Source organism: Anopheles ziemanni, chromosome 2 (assembly GCF_943734765.1).
Source record: "Anopheles ziemanni chromosome 2, idAnoZiCoDA_A2_x.2, whole genome shotgun sequence".
Lineage (NCBI taxonomy): Eukaryota > Metazoa > Arthropoda > Insecta > Diptera > Culicidae > Anopheles > Anopheles ziemanni.
The window spans coordinates 32,020,717-32,039,579 of NC_080705.1; the positions used below are offsets into that span (position 1 = coordinate 32,020,717).

The 18,863-nt window shown below is 45.1% G+C and overlaps 3 protein-coding genes and 1 pseudogene across 3 annotated transcripts; all 4 read left to right on the forward strand.

The window, feature by feature from the left end:
* The first annotated feature begins 1,837 nt into the window (after positions 1-1,837).
* Positions 1,838-2,295, forward strand: LOC131293423 (adult cuticle protein 1-like). The gene is made up of 2 exons (XM_058321500.1): positions 1,838-1,843; positions 1,915-2,295. Exons 1-2 carry the CDS (start codon positions 1,838-1,840, stop codon positions 2,293-2,295), a joined length of 387 nt encoding a protein of 128 aa, XP_058177483.1.
* An 879-nt stretch (positions 2,296-3,174) lies between these two features.
* Positions 3,175-4,751, forward strand: LOC131293424 (adult cuticle protein 1-like). Its single transcript, XM_058321501.1, has 3 exons — positions 3,175-3,196; positions 4,139-4,212; positions 4,302-4,751. Exons 1-3 carry the CDS (start codon positions 3,175-3,177, stop codon positions 4,749-4,751), a joined length of 546 nt encoding a protein of 181 aa, XP_058177484.1.
* Positions 4,752-16,284: 11,533 nt separating this feature from the next.
* On the forward strand, positions 16,285-17,031 carry LOC131282962 (uncharacterized; annotated as a pseudogene).
* Positions 17,032-17,437: 406 nt separating this feature from the next.
* On the forward strand, positions 17,438-18,317 carry LOC131293425 (cuticle protein 16.5-like). Its single transcript, XM_058321502.1, has 2 exons — positions 17,438-17,443; positions 17,529-18,317. The coding sequence occupies exons 1-2, from the start codon at positions 17,438-17,440 to the stop codon at positions 18,315-18,317; spliced, it is 795 nt and encodes a 264-aa protein (XP_058177485.1).
* The last annotated feature ends 546 nt before the right edge of the window (positions 18,318-18,863 follow it).

Genomic DNA, 18,863 nt, shown 5'->3' on the forward strand with positions numbered 1-18,863 from the left:
CAATAAAAAGGACCGTGTTTGTTGTGTAAAAATGTTAGATAGATACACAAACGTAAATTTAAAAGATCAGTGTAAAGATTTTAAGGGCCAGCAAGATATATTGGTTAGGGCATGTCATGAGGATGCTGGACTCATACGCCACCAAGAAAGTCCGCACCAGCGACGCGCCCGGCACGAGACGACGAGGAGCTCAGCGAGCACGATGGATGGACCAAGCGGAGCAGAACCTGCGAGAGTTTCAGCCATGGACCGAACTACCTGGAGAACGATTGGTGACCAGGACATGTTAGCACGAAGTGCTTTTTTGCTTTGTAAGGATTTTTTTATTGAAGCAGAGGAAAATTCTCAGAAAAGTTAATGAATAGAGGATAATGGGCATGGATTAGCAAAAGTTATGTCCTGTCCTTTTCCAATATTATTTTAACTTTTTTTTCTTTTTCAAACATTTAATGACTGTTTTAAATCGACTAAAAAATATTCCATTAAAAAATATTTACTTGTCGATTTAGTTCATGAAAAATTATATTCATGGACAATAATTCTTTTGGAAAGTTATTGATGGTTTCGCATGAAATAAGGCTTTGAAAATCAAGCTTTGGGCAATGAAAATTTTTCGATGGAACAAAATTAAGGAAAATTGTAGTTTAATTTAAATTTTATTCCTCATTAAAGATACGTAGTTTTATCTAAATTTAAATTTTAAAAATTTTGAAATAAAGACTTGAATGGTGAATGTGTTGCATGTTTTTGGGGCTTTCGTTTAATCCGCCTCTGCTACACATGATAAATGTAATAAACAGTGCTTTACGGCACCGCTTCTTGTTGCAACAATTGTTGTTGTTTATAATTTGTATTAAAAAGCTTTTTTGTCATTTTTTTCTTTCTAATCATCTTCTTCCTTCCTTTCCAATTTCCAAATAAAATGTAAAGCAACAGTGTTTTACAGTTTTCACCCAACGGTATACATTCCATAATCTTTAATTTACTATTAACAATGTATCAACAATTTCTAAAATATCTTGTTAAGTGAATTATAAAAATCCAGTATCAATATAAACTTAGTTGTTATTAAATGAAATATGCACAACTTAATAACAAAACTCCTCTATTACTTCTACTGCCACGGCTACGTTTGTTCGTATCCCCGTCGTATCATATTAATCAGATAATTAATATGTATGTGTATGGCTTGTCAAATCTGTAAGAGTACGAATGTTTCTTGTTAACATTTATTACGGCATTTTGAAAATAGTTATATTTTTTAATTTTTTTGAATAAACATAAACGCTGAAACAGAATATTTTCAGTAAAACTTTGAAACGTTGTTTTCTGATTCTATGGTGTAATAAATAATTGAACGAACGTTATTGTAAGGGATGTGAAGCCGTACTTGCTATCGTTTTCAAGCAAAGCTTTCGTTTCATAAAACCTCCCTACGTTACTGAACAACTTTACAGGAGTTGGTTGCTCAAGTTAATTTTATGACATTCCATTGTACTTGCTGGGTAATTACTTTCGAACGCACAGTACATTTTTACCGCCGCAGTTCAATTTGTAGTGCAGATTCGAAGTGACTTCCGGTAACGGTTAGTCGAGGCAATGGGAGAGGAATATTACCCCTTTTGTGCAGGTTACGCAGGTTACGATCGTGTGCGTACGACCTACGAGGTCACTGGCCGATCGGTTGCGATCACCCCCATCGCGGTTGAATGAGCGCAAGGAACGAGAATGTGTCTTATAAAAAGCACTCGACGGTGTCAGAACTGCATCAGATTCAACTGAGCATTCAGCAGCAAAAGAGTCCACTCAACTCAACACGAGCCCAAATTCAACAATCATGAAGGTAAGCATAGCTTTTCCGTAAGCATCACCAAACGTTTCTCAGTTTGTGTGTTTAATTTCCCCTCTGTTCAGTGCACCGCAGCTGTAGTCATGATGGTCCTCGCCGTTGCCGTCCAGGGTTGGTCCGTCACGTACTGGGGTAATGGAGCGGCCCTGCCTTACCTGGCCCCGGCCGCCCTTGGAAACTGGGTACAGGACAATTCGTACGCCCGAATTGTGTCTCCATGGAACTACGCTTACCAGGGCGTTCCGGTGGCCGCTCCCGTTGCCGCCCCAGTTGCGTACGTTGAACCCTACGCTTACCAGCCGGAGACGGTGGTCGCCCCGGCAGTAGTCCAGAAGGAGGCTCGCTATCTGGCCGCTAACCGTGGAGCCGTCCACGAGGCTCCTCTCCCAGGACACATCGTCAACCAGCAGTCGCTCAACCTGGAACCCGCACCAGGCACTCTGTAGGGGCAGAAAGCGAAGGACAGTTGATATGCTGCGCAATAAAAGCTCGTTGTGATATTTTAATTTTATTTATGTTTTTAATGAATAACCGGTACAAGGAAAGAAAAGTTTACTGCTATCGAGTATACGGCCATGCTTTCTGCTCTATGGAATGTCAAAATGTGATGAAAATAGTTTAAATTGACCACTTTTCTATTCTATTTTCTTATGCGGAAAGGCTTTAGCCCTATAGGCCCAGGTTTTTGCCTTGAGGAATCGAAGAAAACACACAATTATTTGTTAAGGTACGACAAAAAAACCTGTTTGTTAGCAAGCGCATTGTGTTCACATCTACATATACGAGTATAAGCTTTATTTTTAGAATAAGAACGCTGGAAGAAAGATATAACATCTTTCTCCAGCGGAAGTATTTTGAAAGATTTCTTTTTAACATATGCACAGTTTTGTTTGTAAAAAGAATAAAAGAAATTTGAAATTATAAAAAGCCCAAGAATTAAAGGACCGCTTGGTCAAACGATGGAAATGAGACGGAGAATAATAAAAATGAAGAAAAACTGTAGCAAAATGAGATTCTATTTTCACATCCAGCGCCATAAATGAGTGTTTGGAATTTTACTTTCGTTGATTGCAAAAATAAAAAAGGCATAACTCACTCTTTTCTTTTGTTGAACTGTTAATTGACGTACTAAATAATTATTAAGTGTGATGACAAAAATGAATCGTCCATAGCGCACGTTGTAAATGACATTTAATTAAAGCAATAAAAATGGGGTGGTAACCATGAAAAAGCAGAAAACAAAAACTTGTTGCATTTATTATCTCCTTCTGACGGCCGAAATCGATTTTTTTATTTATTTTTTTCTTTCCTATAGTGGCTCCGTCATGCATATCATTTCATTGGACGGTAAACTTAAAGCAATGCGGCCTGGCCGTCCAAATATATATAAAAAAAAAAAACTTAAAGCATTGCTTGAGCTATTTATAATGTTTTATTTACTTACTTTATCATGCAAACAAACGCTTTATGAGAAAAAGCAAACGCAAGATAAATGGCTCAGCTTAAGTCGACCGTTCTTGTTTGGAATGCCAAAACACGTTCCAGTCTGCATACTTCAGTAAGCAAGCGGCATTTGGCTTGCCAAAATTCTTACCAACAAACCCGTCACGCCCAGACGCGTTCTTCGCCTGCCTCAAGTACAAGGAGGTTATCAAATACCACATTCGAAAACGCCGAACTGCTTGAATTAAAATCTCAGAGAACGCCATCAAGTCCGGTGCCGCCGCCGGGGCGTTACGTATTGTCTTACTTTTGGTTTCGATTAGTTTATTCCTGGCAGGTTTAATTTCCTTTTTTTGTGCGGCTGATGTTTTGGTTCCTTTAGATAAATTGCTTCGGCATATCGGCCGGTGAGTCCCGAATCGAGTACAGGTTGTACCGGTTTAGAGTTACATTCCCTTTTAAAAAATTCCACTTACCTGATTCCACTTGCGCACGACATGTCGAATAAATTCGAGGGTGTTCTTCAGGAAGTGGTTTGGCAAATGTCGTACTCCCGTCCCGGTGTGGTAGATAAACTACCACCAAGAAGATTGGAGCATGCGTGGTCGAAACCTAACCATGCCTAACCGTCCAGAACGGCGTCTAGTGTAATCCTTCTTTGTGTGCCAAACTTGTTTAAGGACTTTCCTTTTCCCCCTGCGTTGCGTCGTCGTTCCGAGGCGAAATGGTACGGAATGGAGGGGAGGTTTTTTAAAAAGATATTTGGCGCTGATCAATCAACCGTACAGCTACTGGGCCGCTCGGCTGGACATTTCGTATAAATAGTGGACAATCGTTGATTGGAAGGCATAGCGAAGCTGTTCTCAAAGCCAATCACAACCAACCCAAACAAAACCCTCCAAACAACAAGCATCATGAAGGTGAGAAAAGTTTTTCCTCTGAAGGTTTCCTGGAAGGACTTTAACTAATAAGCTGTGATTCCTATTTCCTATCCTGCCGCATCCAATAGTGCATCGCAGCTGTAGTCATTGTTGCTCTGGTCGCCTCGGTGCAGGCTGGCGCTGTCTACCCCTCGGTCTACACCGTGCCGCAGACTACCGTGGTCCAGCAGAACGTCGTGCCGAAGTACGTCACTGCCTACTCTGCCCCGGCCGTCACCTACGCCAGCCACGCCGTCGCCCCGGCCGTCTCGTACGCCAGCCATGTCTCTGCTCCGGTGTCCTATGTTGCCCCAGCCTCCTATGCTGCCCCGGTCGCTTATGCCGCCCCGGTCGCTTACGCCGCTCCGACCGCCTATGCCTATGAGCAGGCCCAGTACGTGCCACAGGTGTACGCCCCGGTCCAGAAGGAGGCATCGTACGTCGCTGCCACCCGTGGAGCCGTCCATGTTGCTCCTCTGGCTGGACACGCCGTCAACCAGAAGTCCCTGAACGTTGAGGCTGCTCCCGGAACGCTGTAAATAAGATTATGCTGCTCAGTTTATCGTATGGTATTGAATTTGGTTATGTTTGGTTGTGAGAATGGTTTGAAATAGATTGGACTGTTGCAAATGTAACGTTGAAGTTTTAAATGCGCCCAATTGATGACGATAATTAATACTATGTATAAAATGTTCGCTAGTGTCGCGGTAAACAATATGATGTTTACTTTTCATAAGGGATTTTGATAAGCCGCGTCAAAAAGGCCATCGTTATCTCAGAATGATCTGATACTGATTAATCAGATATAGAATCTTTCAAACTGATTTCACGTCGTTTCTAAAAGGGAGCTGTTTTCTTAAAATGTGATCAATTTTAGCTTAAGAAGCAAGCTTGGAGTTCTTGGTTTAATTTAATTGCTAGCAAAAACATGTTTTAAGTAAACACTCTTGAAATCAGTTTTTTAAGTAAACACTGCTTCTTAAAAACTATTTGAATTTTAAATGGAGCACGGTTTTTTTTTTTTTTTTGAGTGTATATCCTATCCTTTCACAAATTTGGTCCAAAAGTTCCTTGGCAGACGCATTCATCACTCTAATTATTCAAAATAAGAGTCGTCTAATAAGATTACACAACGCCACCCCGCCTCACTATAATTTCGTGGGCACGGCTTTATTCTGCCTCCAATCGGTGCTCGGAGGTTGGGCTCAACACAAGCCTCCGGTTTCCGGAAACAAAATATTTTATGCTAAACCCAGCCACTTATTCTGCAGAGGGACGGAATCGAGGGACGTGGTTGTAACAACAACACTTAAGCTGCGATATACTCATTAACGAAGCGATGGGACAAACGGTCGAGTGCGGTAGCCTAGGGCGTGGTCTCCGCGCACACATTCCGTACCAATCACCGATCACCCCCGTAACCTCCATCGCGGCTTGTCATGCCAGATTTGGCATGCGCCAACGTACAAGGCGCTGCGTGTGCCTACGAGAAGACGAAGACTCGTTTCTGGCCGGGCCGACGGTTTGTGAGTGATCGCATAAAGAGAGTGAATAAAGTCACGCTTAAATAAATCGATCACACAATGGTGATCTCAAGGTCAGGCCCAGCGAACCGCGCGATCCGGTTGTGGTCACGCGGTTCGCGCCGATTCCTCTTTCAGTCCCTTTTATTCCGTGTCTTTACGATACCTTTTCTGCAGATACGATGAAGTTCCTTCGCTTTCAAACCAGGCTTGGTGAGCGACGGCGATTTATCTCGAACTAGCAAATTATAATCGTCTTGAAGATGAGGAAGAACAAACTGTCAGTATATAAAAAAACATGGCAATAAATAAATAGTTCCATCGGGTAATTATTGACACGAAATATTATAGACAAACGCTTGGTAGCAAATGTTGATGGATTTCGATTTCGTTACCATAACTCTACGCCCAACATGATACGACCCGAAACAAAGTTCCCTTTCCTGCCGAGTTCGCAACCAGACCAGATCGGGATATTTGTCTCTCGATGGAGTCCTACAACACCCAACGTTCAATACGTTCGGCATAAATCGGGCCCACTGCCTTACACGCGTGTTGGTAAGATTAAAAACAATCTACACGTCGGGCCCGGGGCGTACGATTTTCCGCATTTCAATTCTCAAATTCCGACGGCGAAGGCGTAAACTGGTTCCAATTCGGGAGACTGGTTCTAACTGGAACGTAACTCTAGATTACTTAACAAGCCGATGGACACAAGCGCGACGAGGACGTGGAAGGAAACGCAAACAGGAGGCACGCGTTTAAGGTGTGTACAAGTTTGTGAGATTTTTATTCACGCTTAGGCAACGATAGATTTTTGATTAACTGCATGACCTGGCAGTGGCGCCACATGAACGGCTCCCGGATTCGCGGCAACATACTTCGCAGCATGAGCCTGAACCGGGAGGTAGTTGTTGTATCCGTATCCGTACGCCTGGCCCAAACCGTATCCGTGTCCAAGACCGTATCCGCCATACAGACCCAGCGGGTTGACCGTCTTCAGAGAGCTGGCGACGTTGGCCTGGACGACAGTTTGGGCATGACCGAGTCCATATCCTCCGTACAGACCCAGCGGGTTGACGGTTTTCAGAGTGTTCACATTGGCCTGGACGACGGTGGGAGCGTACTTCGATCCGTAATATCCGAAAAGGCCGTTATTGTAGGCAGAGTAAGGAAGGGCGGCCGAGTACGGGTATGACAATCCATGTTCCAGAACGGATGAGTATCCCAATCCATTCAAGGGAGAGTAGTGGCCAAGTCCATCGTAACCGTTCAGGCCATAGAGTCCTGAGTTGTAGGAGTACGGAAGGACCGTTTGAACGGCGGGAAGATACGATCCGTTGGAGACGGCGACCAGAGCTAGGACAGCAATCGCGACAAACGCCTGATAAGATCAATGATAATGATAATAAATAATGATAATAAAATACTGTCAACACAATTTTCTACCTTCATTTTAAGATTCAGTATGCTTTAAGTTTCTGCAGGGGTGTTCTGTATTGTTGTATGGTTTACTGTGAAACTGATGTTGAATGAACATTTTCTGTTCCTTTTATACAAAACCTCCAAAACCAGCAAAGAATCACTTTAAGTTCGTTCGAATGCAAGAAATAGGTACCATAGACCAAATAAAATCCTTTCGTTTTGCTGCATTATTAGCTCTACTAGCAATTAGACAAATCGATCAACCGTGAAACGACTGTTAGTCACGGTTTGTTTGTGTTTCACCGGAAAAATGATCTTGACTGGAGAATTTTATTGCATCAACCAGCGAGTCGAATTCACATCGATACAAGGCCGGCTCATTTATTTGGTTGAAATGGGAATCATCCTCTTCCGTTGCAGAAGAACAGATCGTTGAATAGGACTCAGTATAAATATGTTTTCCAACTCAGGAAAAATTACAGTCGAAGTCTGCCTGCTGATACGTACCGAACCAGCTACACTTTCCACAAAGAATCATGAAGGTAAAATAGACACCCAACACCGTTATTACGTTATATTCGAAATTGTTGTTTCTACAGGGTTTCATCACGATTGCTGTCTTGGCTCTGGCCGCCGTCTGCAATGGATCGTATCTTCCCGCCGTCCAGACAGTCCTTCCGTACCCTTACAACTCGGGACTCTATGGCCTGAACGGTTACGATGGACTTGGCCACTACTCTCCCTTGAATGGATTGGGATACTCATCCGTTCTGGATCATGGATTGTCATACCCACACTCGGCCGCCCTTCCTTACTCTGCTTACAATAACGGCCTTCTCGGATATTACGGATCGAAGTACGCTCCCACCGTCGTCCAGGCCAATGTGAACACTCTGAAAACCGTCAACCCGCTGGGTCTGTACGGAGGATATGGACTCGGTCATGCCCCAACTGTCGTCCAGGCCAACGTCGCCAGCTCTCTGAAGACGGTCAACCCTCTGGGTCTGTATGGCGGATACGGTCTTGGACACGGATACGGATTGGGCCAGGCATACGGATACGGATACAACAACTACCTCCCGGTTCAGGCTCATGCTGCGAAGTATGTTGCCGCGAACCCGGGAGCCGTCCATGTGGCGCCATTGCCAGGCCATCTTGTTAACCAGAAATCGATTGTGGCTTAACCAATTGTGACTTGAAAAATGTAATATTGTGTAAATAAAATCGTACCCAAAACTTCAAACAAATCAATGTAAATGGAATCTGAAAAATGTTATATCAACATCTGCCTTTACTTCGAAAAACAGGTTATGACAAAATTAAAACATCATTCAAACTCTATCGAGCATCAGAAGCATCAACACAATCAAGTTAAACAAAAAAAACACATACATTGGGATTTTTATATACCCTTTTAAATATCTCTTTCATTCTTATTTTGTTTTATTTATGTTTCAAAAACATACAGAAACAATTTGTATGAATTCGTTCTAACATGCGTAAAAAGTATGTATTAAAAAGAAATTTTGTTCGACTACTATTTGCAGCAAAACTCAAGAATAAGACTTTTACTACGACTTGTTTTCACTTTATCAGCTTATTGTACCCAAACACGCCCTATTTTCTATCAACCTCCAAAGGCCGACCTCTAGGGTCATCGATCTTTTCGATCAGCCGACTCGACAGCGTATCCCTGTTTTTGCCTTTCCGTTTATTGCTATCATAGGGCTATCTTTTCTAAGCTGGATAAGGAACAAATAGTGTTTCTAGTAAAATTATCTGACACAAAAACAATAATCATTCTTCTAAAACCATGACAAACCTATTACCCGACGCTCAAAGAAGTTCAAAAGCACTTCGATCGCACAAAATTATGAAAAAGTTAATTTAAATAACTTGTACATATTAATTTCAGATTGATTCTCTAATCAACAAAGCTAACGTGAAGAAATGTTTAACTTTGAATTAAATCATGGTTGTTTTCATTTTTTCCAAAACCTGTATATTTTCCTTCGACTATCCATCTCGATCAGTTCTATTGAGAAAGTATGTACATCAGTAGGAAAGCTACATGAAGATCACAATTTACAGCGTTCCGGGAGCAGCCTCAACGTTCAGGGACTTCTGGTTGACGGCGTGTCCTGCCAGAGGAGCAACATGGACGGCTCCACGGGTGGCAGCGACGTACGAGGCCTCCTTCTGGACCGGGGCGTACACCTGTGGCACGTACTGGGCCTGCTCATAGGCATAGGCGGTCGGAGCGGCGTAAGCGACCGGTGCGGCATAAGCGACCGGGGCAGCATAGGAGGCTGGGGCAACATAGGACACCGGAGCAGAGACATGGCTGGCGTACGAGACGGCCGGGGCGACGGCGTGGCTGGCGTAGGTGACGGCCGGGGCAGAGTAGGCAGTGACGTACTTCGGCACGACGTTCTGCTGGACCACGGTAGTCTGCGGCACGGTGTAGACCGAGGGGTAGACAGCGCCAGCCTGCACCGAGGCGACCAGAGCAACAATGACTACAGCTGCGATGCACTGTTCGGGAATAGAGAGTCCAATTGAATAACCTATTCTGGAAAATGTTCCTCTGGATAAACAGGAATAATCTTTCTCACCTTCATGATTGCGGTTTGGGATTCGTTTTGGGGGTTGATGGTGTGTGATCGAGTGGAGGATCGTTCTTATTCTGATTGATTCACGTACCTGACAGCCTTTTTATATCAATCCAAACGAAGCAAACGATTTTTGAATGTGGAAACACCATCGTTTGAATGAGACACACAATACAACGGAAGAAGAAACCGCAAGCGAACGTATTCACTTCGGACGCCTTTCCAAAAACCTCGCGACGAATGAACGGACAAAGAAAATAAGAGAGCTAAAAGTGATTCGAAACGATTACGTATTTGGTTAGAAGCAATACATCATAATTCGGGCCAGTTTATTAGAAGAAAATAATTTTACAACACGTATTTGGCAACTGGAGCAGACGACAGGTACTTGTTGTATCCCAGTCCGTAGCCTCCGTAGTTCAACAGTCCATCATCGACGACTTTGGTGGCGACAACCGGAGCCACCAGCTTGTTGTATCCCAAACCGTACTGGTTGGCGACGACTGGGGCCACCAGCTTGTTATATCCCAGAGCGTAGTTGTTGTATCCCAGGTCGTAGCTGTTATCAACAACCTTCGTGGCCACTACTGGAGCAACCAGCTTGTTGTATCCCAGGGCATAGCTGTTGTCAACGACCTGGGTGGTAAGGACTGGGGCGACTGATGGGTACACCGATGGATAGGAGTACTTGTCCACTACTGCTGGAAGACCATACGATTGATCGACGACGACCTTGGAAAGAGGCAGTCCAGAACCGTATCCCTGGTAGGAAAGCACATCGTTGTAAGGAAGGTAGGACGCCTGGGAAACAGCAACGAAAGCCAGGGCAATTATGGCGACGAGGAAATGTATTGATTCTAGCCAAATATGCAATCGTTTCGAATCTCCTTCAGTTCTCTTATTTTCTTTGTCCGTTCATTCGTCGCGAGGTTTTTGGAAAGGCGTCCGAAGTGAATACGTTCGCTTGCGGTTTCTTCTTTCGTTGTCTTGTGTTTCTCATTCAAACGATGGTGTTTCTACATTTAAAAACCGTTCGCTTCATTTGGGTTGATATAAAAAGGCTGCAAGGCTCGTGAATCAATCAGAATAGGAACGATCCTCCACTCGATCACACAACCATCAACCCCCAAAACGAATCCCAAACCGTAATCATGAAGGTGAGAAAGATTATTCCTGTTTCTCACGACAAACGTTTTCCAGGACAGGTTATTCAATTGGACTCTCTATTCCCGAACAGTGCATCGCAGCTGTAGTCATTGTTGCTCTGGTCGCCTCGGTGCAGGCTGGCGCTGTCTACCCCTCGGTCTACACCGTGCCGCAGACTACCGTGGTCCAGCAGAACGTCGTGCCGAAGTACGTCACTGCCTACTCTGCCCCGGCCGTCACCTACGCCAGCCACGCCGTCGCCCCGGCCGTCTCGTACGCCAGCCATGTCTCTGCTCCGGTGTCCTATGTTGCCCCAGCCTCCTATGCTGCCCCGGTCGCTTATGCCGCCCCGGTCGCTTACGCCGCTCCGACCGCCTATGCCTATGAGCAGGCCCAGTACGTGCCGCAGGTGTACGCCCCGGTCCAGAAGGAGGCCTCGTACGTCGCTGCCACCCGTGGAGCCGTCCATGTTGCTCCTCTGGCTGGACACGCCGTCAACCAGAAGTCCCTGAACGTTGAGGCTGCTCCCGGAACGCTGTAAATTGTGATCTTCATGTAGCTTTCCTCCTGATGTACATACTTTCTCAATAGAACTGATCGAGATGGATAGTCGAAGGAAAATATACAGGTTTTGGAAAAAATGAAAACAACCATGATTTAATTCAAAGTTTAACATTTCTTCACGTTAGCTTTGTTGATTAGAGAATCAATCTGAAATTAATATGTACAAGTTATTTAAATTAACTTTTTCATAATTTTGTGCGATCGAAGTGCTTTTGAACTTCTTTGAGCGTCGGGTAATAGGTTTGTCATGGTTTTAGAAGAATAATTATTGTTTTTGTGTCAGATAATTTTACTAGAAACACTATTTGTTCCTTATCCAGCTTAGAAAAGATAGCCCTATGATAGCAATAAACGGAAAGGCAAAAACAGGGATACGCTGTCGAGTCGGCTGATCGAAAAGATCGATGACCCTAGAGGTCGGCCTTTGGAGGTTGATAGAAAATAGGGCGTGTTTGGGTACAATAAGCTGATAAAGTGAAAACAAGTCGTAGTAAAAGTCTTATTCTTGAGTTTTGCTGCAAATAGTAGTCGAACAAAATTTCTTTTTAATACATACTTTTTACGCATGTTAGAACGAATTCATACAAATTGTTTCTCTATGTTTTTGAAACATAAATAAAACAAAATAAGTATGAAAGAGATATTTAAAAGGGTATATAAAAATCCCAATATATGTGTTTTTTTTGTTTAACTTGATTGTGTTGATGCTTCTGATGCTCGATAGAGTTTGAATGATGTTTTAATTTTGTCATAACCTGTTTTTCGAAGTAAAGGCAGATGTTGATAAAACATTTCTCAGATTCCATTTACATTGATTTGTTTGAAGTTGTGAGTACGATTTTATTTACACAATGTCACATTTTTCAAGTCATAATTGGTTAAGCTACAACCGATTTCTGGTTAACAAGATGGCCTGGGAGAGGCGCCACATGGACGGCTCCCGGGTTCGCGGCAACATACTTCGCAGCATGAGCCTGAACCGGGAGGTAGTTGTTGTATCCGTATCCGTACGCCTGGCCCAAACCGTATCCGTGTCCAAGACCGTATCCGCCATATAGACCCAGAGGGTTGACCGTCTTCAGAGAGCTGGCAACGTTGGCCTGGACGACAGTTGGGGCATGACCGAGTCCATATCCTCCGTACAGACCCAGCGGGTTGACGGTCTTCAGAGTGTTCACATTGGCCTGGACGACAGTGGGAGCGTACTTCGATCCGTAATATCCGAGAAGGCCGTTATTGTAGGCAGAGTAAGGAAGGGCGGCCGAGTACGGGTACGATAATCCATGATCCAGTTCCGAGGAGTATCCCAATCCACTCAAGGGAGAGTAGTGGCCAAGTCCATCGTAACCGTTCAGGCCATAGAGTCCCGAGTTGTAGGAGTATGGAAGGACTGTCTGGACGGCGGGAAGATACGATCCATTGGAGAGGGCGGCCAGAGCCAGGACAGCAATCGCGACAAATGCCTATACAGTAGTTTTAAAACGTGAGTCATTTAATCCAACCACTATATTTCTTTTTCGAACCTTACCTTCATGTTTCGAGTAGAGTGAACCGATTGATTGCTGTTGATCGCGGAAAGCTGCTAGTGAACTGTGATCGTTTGACCCGCGGATCGTCTGCTTTTATAACGGACCGTATGTGACACGTTTTGAGAGACCTTGGCGATAGAGTCTTCCTTTCGCTTCACACTTCCGTTAGCAGGTACTATAAAAGATGCGTTCATCAATCCGATCATCATCAGTTTGTATTCGTAGCTTCCATCGTCAAAGCATTGTTTTACATCTAGTTCAAAAATGAAGGTAAATATTTTTAAAAAGAAGTGATCGCTCAGTTTCTAATGATCCAATAATGATGTGTTTCAGCTCTTCGTCGCAATCATTGCCCTGGCTTTCGTCGCTGTCTCTCAGGCGTCCTACCTTCCATACAACGATGTCCTTTCCTACCAGGGATACAGTTCTGGACTGCCTCTTTCCAAGGTCGTCGCTGGTTGCTCCAGTAGTGGCCACGAAGGTCGTTGACAACAGCTACGCTCTGGGATATAACAACTATGGCCTGGGATACAACAAGCTGGTATCCCCAGTCGTCGCCAACCAGTACGGTTTGGGATACAACAAGCTGGTGGCTCCGGTGGTCGCCACCAAAGTCGTCGATGATGGACTGTTGAACTACGGAGGCTACGGACTGGGATACAACAAGTACCTGTCGTCTGCTCCAGTTGCCAAATACGTGTTGTAAAAATATTTTGTTCTAATAAACTGGCCCGAATTATGATGTATTGCTTCTAACCAAATACGTAATCGTTTCGAATCTCCTTTAGCTCTCTTATTTTCTTTGTCCGTTCATTCGTCGCGAGGTTTTTGGAAAGGCGTCCGAAGTGAATACGTTCGCTTGCGGTTTCTTCTTCCGTTGTCTTTTGTGTCTCATTCAAACGATGGTGTTTCCTCATTTAAAAATCGTTCGCTTCATTTGGGTTGATATAAAAAGGCTGCAAGGCTCGTGAATCAATCAGAATAAGAACGATCCTCCACTCGATCACACAACCATCAACCCCCAAAACGAATCCCAAACCGCAATCATGAAGGTAAGAAAGATTATTCCTGTTTAACAAGAGGAACATGTTCCAGGATAGGTTATTCAATTGAACTCTCTATTCCTGAACAGTGCATCGCAGCTGTAGTCATTGTTGCTCTGGTCGCCTCGGTGCAGGGTGGCGCTGTCTACCCCTCGGTCTACACCGTGCCGCAGGCTACTGTGGTCCAGCAGAACGTGGTGCCGAAGTACGTCACTGCCTACTCTGCCCCGGCCGTCACCTACGCCAGCCACGCCGTCGCCCCGGCCGTCTCGTACGCCAGCCATGTCTCTGCTCCGGTGTCCTATGTTGCCCCAGCCTCCTATGCTGCCCCGGTCGCTTATGCCGCCCCGGTCGCTTACGCCGCTCCGACCGCCTATGCCTATGAGCAGGCCCAGTACGTGCCACAGGTGTACGCCCCGGTCCAGAAGGAGGCCTCGTACGTCGCTGCCACCCGTGGAGCCGTCCATGTTGCTCCTCTGGCAGGACACGCCGTCAACCAGAAGTCCCTGAACGTTGAGGCTGATCCCGGAACGCTGTAAATTGTGATCTTCATGTAGCTTTCCTACTGATGTACATACTTTCTCAATAGAACTGATCGAGATGGATAGTCGAAGGAAAATATACAGGTTTTGGAAAAAATGAAAACAACCATGATTTAATTCAAAGTTAAACATTTCTTCACGTTAGCTTTGTTGATTAGAGAATCAATCTGAAATTAATATGTACAAGTTATTTAAATTAACTTTTTCATAATTTTGTGCGATCGAAGTGCTTTTGAACTTCTTTGAGCGTCGGGTAATAGGTTTGTCATGGTTTTAGAAGAATGATTATTGTTTTTGTGTCAGATAATTTTACTAGAAACACTATTTGTTCCTTATCCAGCTTAGAAAAGATAGCCCTATGATAGCAATAAACGGAAAGGCAAAAACAGGGATACGCTGTCGAGTCGGCTGATCGAAAAGATCGATGACCCTAGAGGTCGGCCTTTGGAGGTTGATAGAAAATAGGGCGTGTTTGGGTACAATAAGCTGATAAAGTGAAAACAAGTCGTAGTAAAAGTCTTATTCTTGAGTTTTGCTGCAAATAGTAGTCGAACAAAATTTCTTTTTAATACATACTTTTTACGCATGTTAGAACGAATTCATACAAATTGTTTCTGTATGTTTTTGAAACATACATAAAACAAAATAAGTATGAAAGAGATATTTAAAAGGGTACATAAAAATCCCAATATATGTGTTTTTTTTGTTTAATTTGATTGTGCTGATGCTTCTGATGCTCGATAGAGTTTGAATGATGTTTTAATTTTGTCATAACCATTTCGAAGTAAAGGCAGATGTTGATATAACATTTTTCAGATTCCATTTACATTGATTTGTTTGAAGTTGTGAGTACGATTTTATTTACACAATGTCACATTTTTCAAGACACAATGGATTAAGCCACAATCGATTTCTGGTTGACAAGATGGCCTGGCAGTGGCGCCACATGGACGGCTCCCGGGTTCGCGGCAACATACTTCGCAGCATGAGCCTGAACCGGGAGGTAGTTGTTGTATCCGTATCCGTATGCCTGGCCCAATCCGTATCCGTGTCCAAGACCGTATCCGCCATACAGACCCAGAGGGTTGACCGTCTTCAGGGAGCTGGCGACGTTGGCCTGGACGACAGTTGGGGCATGACCGAGTCCATATCCTCCGTACAGACCCAGCGGGTTGACGGTTTTCAGAGTGTTCACATTGGCCTGGACGACGGTGGGAGCGTACTTCGATCCGTAATATCCTAGAAGTCCGTTATTGTAGGCAGAGTAAGGAAGGGCGGCCGAGTACGGGTACGATAATCCATGATCCAGTTCCGAGGAGTATCCCAATCCACTCAAGGGAGAGTAGTGGCCAAGTCCATCGTAACCGTTCAAGCCATAGAGTCCCGTGTTGTAGGAGTACGGAAGGACTGTCTGGACGGCGGGAAGATACGATCCATTGGAGAGGGCGGCCAGAGCCAGAACAGCAATCGCGACAAATGCCTAAACAGTATTTTATAACATGACTATCATTTAACTCAAACACACATTTTCTTTTTCGAACCTTACCTTCATGTTTCGAGTAGAGTGAACCGATTGATTGCTGTTGATCGCGGAAAGCTGCTAGTGAACTGTGATCGTTTGACCCGCGGATCGTCTGCTTTTATACCGGACCGTATGTGACACGTTTTGAGAGTCCTTGGCGATAGAGTCTTCCTTTCGCTTCACACTTCCGTTAGCAGGTACTATAAAAGATGCGTTCATCAATCCGATCATCATCAGTTTGTATTCGTAGGTTCCATCGTCAAAGCATTGTTTTACATCTAGTTCAAAAATGAAGGTAAATATTTTTAAAAAGAAGTGATCGCTCAGTTTCTAATGATCCAATAATGATGTGTTTCAGCTCTTCGTCGCAATCATTGCCCTGGCTTTCGTCGCTGTCTCTCAGGCGTCCTACCTTCCATACAACGATGTCCTTTCCTACCAAGGATACGGTACTGGACTGCCTCTTTCCAAGGTCGTCGTCGATCAATCGTACGGTCTTCCAGCAGTAGTGGACAAGTACTCCTATCCATCGGTGTACGGATCTTACCCGGCAGTGAAGCAGGTCGTCAGATACCCATCAGTCGCCCCAGTCCTTACCACCAAGGTCGTTGACAACAGCTATGCCCTGGGATACAACAAGCTGGTTGCTCCAGTAGTGGCCACGAAGGTTGTTGATAACAGCTACGCCCTGGGATACAACAACTACGCTCTGGGACATAACAACTATGGCCTGGGATACAACAAGCTGGTGGCCACAGTCGTAGCCAACCAGTACGGTTTGGGATACAACAAGCTGGTGGCTCCGGTTGTCGCCACCAAAGTTGTCGATGATGGACTGTTGAACTACGGAGGCTACGGACTGGGATACAACAAATATCTTCCATCTACTCCCTTTGCCAAATACGTTCTTTAAATGTCAGCCGATCTAAAATTCCTACCACCACGCTTGTTTCATTTTCGTTATTCTCTACATGCTCCAAATGGATTGTCACAGCTTACTCATGTACGATTGTTAGGTTTGCTTTGTTCCTCTGTCCGTATATTCTTCATGTTTCTGCTGCTCAAGATTCGTTGTTGTACAAGTTTAGCCCGCCCGAATATTTCAAGCCGAATAAAAAAAGGTCTTTTAAGACACAATTAACCTTTGTGTTTATGGAATAATCCTGTTTTGGTAAGGGAGAGCGAGAATTTTCGGCGAAAGGAAGAATAGCTCGCCTGACACGTATAAAAGCTGTTCGGCACTAGCCGAACGATCAGAATCCGATCGATCTTTCACCAGGTTAGACGCCCTCGTTCAACGTAACCCAAAACCAGCAATCATGAAGGTAAGACGGCAGCCAGTTTTCTTCCGCGTGATACATGTGTTTCAAGCCGACGGATTGTGTTCTTGGTATCGGTTGTTTCTAACAGTGCATCGCAGCTGTAGTCATGGTCGCCCTGGCCGCCGTCGCCGAGTGTGCCGTTGTGCCGGTGGTTTACTCCGCTCCCGTCGAGAAGACCGTCGTCCAGCAGAACGTGGCCCCGAAGTACGTCTACACGGCCCCGACCGTCACCGCCTACGCCGTGCCTGAGACGACCTACGTGCAGCAGAAGTACGTTTCGGCCCCGGCCGCCGTCACATACGCCGCTCAGGCCACCGTTCCCGTCTACTCGGTGCCGGAAACGACCGTCGTGCAGCAGAACGTCGCCCCCAAATATGTCGCCGCCCCGGCCGCTGTCACCTACACGGCTCCCGTCGTGACGGCCTACTCCGTCCCGCAGAAGACGGTCGTCCAGCAGAACGTTGCCCCGACGAAGTACGTTGCCCAGGCCGTCAGCTACTCTGCCCCATCGGCTACAGTGACCACCTATGCCGCACCGGCCGTCTCCTATGCTGCCCCGGCCGTTTCCTATTCCGCTCCGGCTGTTTCCTACTCCGCCCCGGCCGTCTCTTACTCCGCTCCGGTGACCCGGTACGCCTCGGTTGCCCCCGTTGCCTACGCCGCCCCGACGGTGTACGCTTCCGACTCGGAAGTTGTTGAGACCGCCGCGTTCGCTGAGGACACCGTTGTTGCGGAACCAGTCGCCACGGCCGTCGTGGCCCAGAAGGAAGCTCGCTACGTGGCGGCCACCCCGGGTGCCGTCCATGAGGCCCCGCTGGCGGGACACAGCGTCAACCAGCAGTCGTTCAACGTTGAACCGGCGCCGGGAACTCAGTAAACGCCTGATTTCTGTTAGGCTCACATGGCCGTATTTTCTACTGACCAATACGTTACCCATGAAACGAAACGAGACACCTTCGATAGCTCTGGATTTTCGGAAAACAAATGACAAAACGAAACGTAAGAAAGCTGCCTTGCAATCGGTCCCTAACAACTTGAACATGTTATAAATGTGAATAAAATTTGCAATCATCCTAAACTTTGTGGATTTTTTCGTACCCAACCTTGAAGTGTGCAGAAAATCTTAGTCGGCCAAAAAATTAACGTCTTCAGAACGAGGGGTAATACAAACACTTGACTCCTTGTTTTAACATCTCTTTTTCTCGTACAATTTTAAAAGTTCTCGTATTCCACTTCACTTAGAGTATTCTGTAATCCCAAGAAAATTGGTTTCATCGCGTTCGAACAGTGACGCAAGCAAAGGTTAAATCAATAATAATTAATTTAGTCAGGTAGTTCAAAACAAGCCAATGTGGGAAGATCATGGCGTCGAACCCATTAACGGCTAAATTAATATCCGCAAATGTAAGAAAATAAATTGATT